The sequence below is a fragment of the Dendroctonus ponderosae genome, unplaced genomic scaffold (assembly GCF_020466585.1).
Source record: "Dendroctonus ponderosae isolate FM_Combo_2020 unplaced genomic scaffold, Dpon_F_20191213v2 Dpon_F_20191213_1, whole genome shotgun sequence".
Lineage (NCBI taxonomy): Eukaryota > Metazoa > Arthropoda > Insecta > Coleoptera > Curculionidae > Dendroctonus > Dendroctonus ponderosae.
In genome coordinates, this window is record NW_026017110.1 from 343,868 (window position 1) to 345,375 (window position 1,508).

General features: G+C 43.7%; 1 protein-coding gene across 1 annotated transcript in view; it reads left to right on the forward strand.

Moving 5' to 3' along the window:
• LOC109542601 overlaps window positions 1-1,508 on the forward strand; it is an 8,089-nt gene that overhangs the window by 2,472 nt on the left and 4,109 nt on the right. Inside the window, exons 2-3 of the mRNA XM_048665996.1 lie at window positions 977-1,263; window positions 1,317-1,508. The exon at window positions 1,317-1,508 is cut by the window's right edge and continues 12 nt beyond it. Coding sequence (XP_048521953.1) covers window positions 981-1,263; window positions 1,317-1,508 — 475 coding nt within the window. The 5' untranslated portion in view covers window positions 977-980. The remainder of the gene's footprint in view (window positions 1-976; window positions 1,264-1,316) is intronic.

Here is a 1,508-nt window from a genome sequence, read left to right on the forward strand (position 1 = left end):
GCACATCATTCTAGAGATAAAAAATGGCTAACCGAATAGCAGCCGGCCACTAACTCTGATTCACAAATTCCGACTAACATGGAGAGTGAAAGCGCCGCTTTTCAATCAATTGTCCATTTTGTCGCTGTTGTTCTTTTCTGATGCAACTTGATTCATGAATATTCCACGTCCTGCGATCGATACGAATACGAATCAAATCGCCCATAAGCCAACGCCGACTTGTCTTAACTGGACCATCTTTAAATGGCACTCTTTGAGAGAAAATCCATCCCGACGAAAGAAAGTGTATGTTCTGATGGTTGCTTTTACTATCGAGACAATTTTAAATGATTCATTTTACGATGACGATTGGATGGATGGGCTAATGGAAAATTCAAAATCTCCTCGCACTAGTTTGGGACTATTTCAGGTCAATTTAGCTGCTGGAGTCAAAATGTTAGAATAAATGCAACACATTGACCCACAAAATTGATTAGCACTAATTTCAAGTGTTGTATATACAGGGCAAACATGCTTTATTGGTGCTAATTGCGTTAACTGTATAGACATGAGAAATGTATTGGGATGTTCCATTTCGCCTGGCTAATTGTGTGTTTATCATAGAAATGATTTTTTAATAAATTTCACCGGTTCACAAGTGCAAAAACCAGCCAAAGTATCGTCTAATCCATTACGGCTCAGGCAGGCAAAGATGCAAACAAAACAACGTACTAAAGAAGGCCAACCAACACACCAGTTATGCTTTCGTAGTTTCCCAAACAATACTATCATTAGGCTGCATTTCCAAAGAGGTTCATTGTTGAACGATAATTGATAATCTTATTAAGAAGGGAAGTTTTCCGCATSGGGCTTAACGAACGGAAACACAATGTTTATTATCAAAGCGCTCTTAACTCGGTTATCAACCGTAGAAACTYTYCCTTTTTTAATGCGCCATTAAAACAGCACTTGCTAAAAATTCTGTTCTCGCCAGCAGCGAGATGATGAGGAAATTTGTGGGCCTCAAYTTGCTCATCCTCCTGGTAAGCGGTGCGTTGATCAGCACGTTCGCTTACCCAAACAGTCAGCAACCCCCCGATTACAAGAATGGCCGAATCGTCCAYCAGCAAACCTCCAAAAACCAGCCGAGAGTGGAGCGGAAATTCGTGGAGAAGCCGAATGCCATCAAGAAAGTGGCGCTGGATGACTTGGACGACATCCAGACCAACGACTTGTCCCAATCCGGGGCGGCAGGCGGAGGATTCTCTTGGTCAAGTCTGCTAGGTCGGTTTGTCCATTCAATTTCCATTGCGGGAGTAGACAAGTTGCCTCCACAGGTATGGTGATGCAGATGATCTTCAATCCGGGAGGAAACGCCAATAATGGGCCGACTAAGTCAGAAGGTCTGGATGATGGGCCAGTGCCAGCTTCTCCATGGGCCAATCTTCTCTCTGTAGGATTGAAGATTCTCACAGCTATTCTGGGAGGAGGCGCTGCCGCTCAAGGCGACGGCATTGACAAAGTGGACA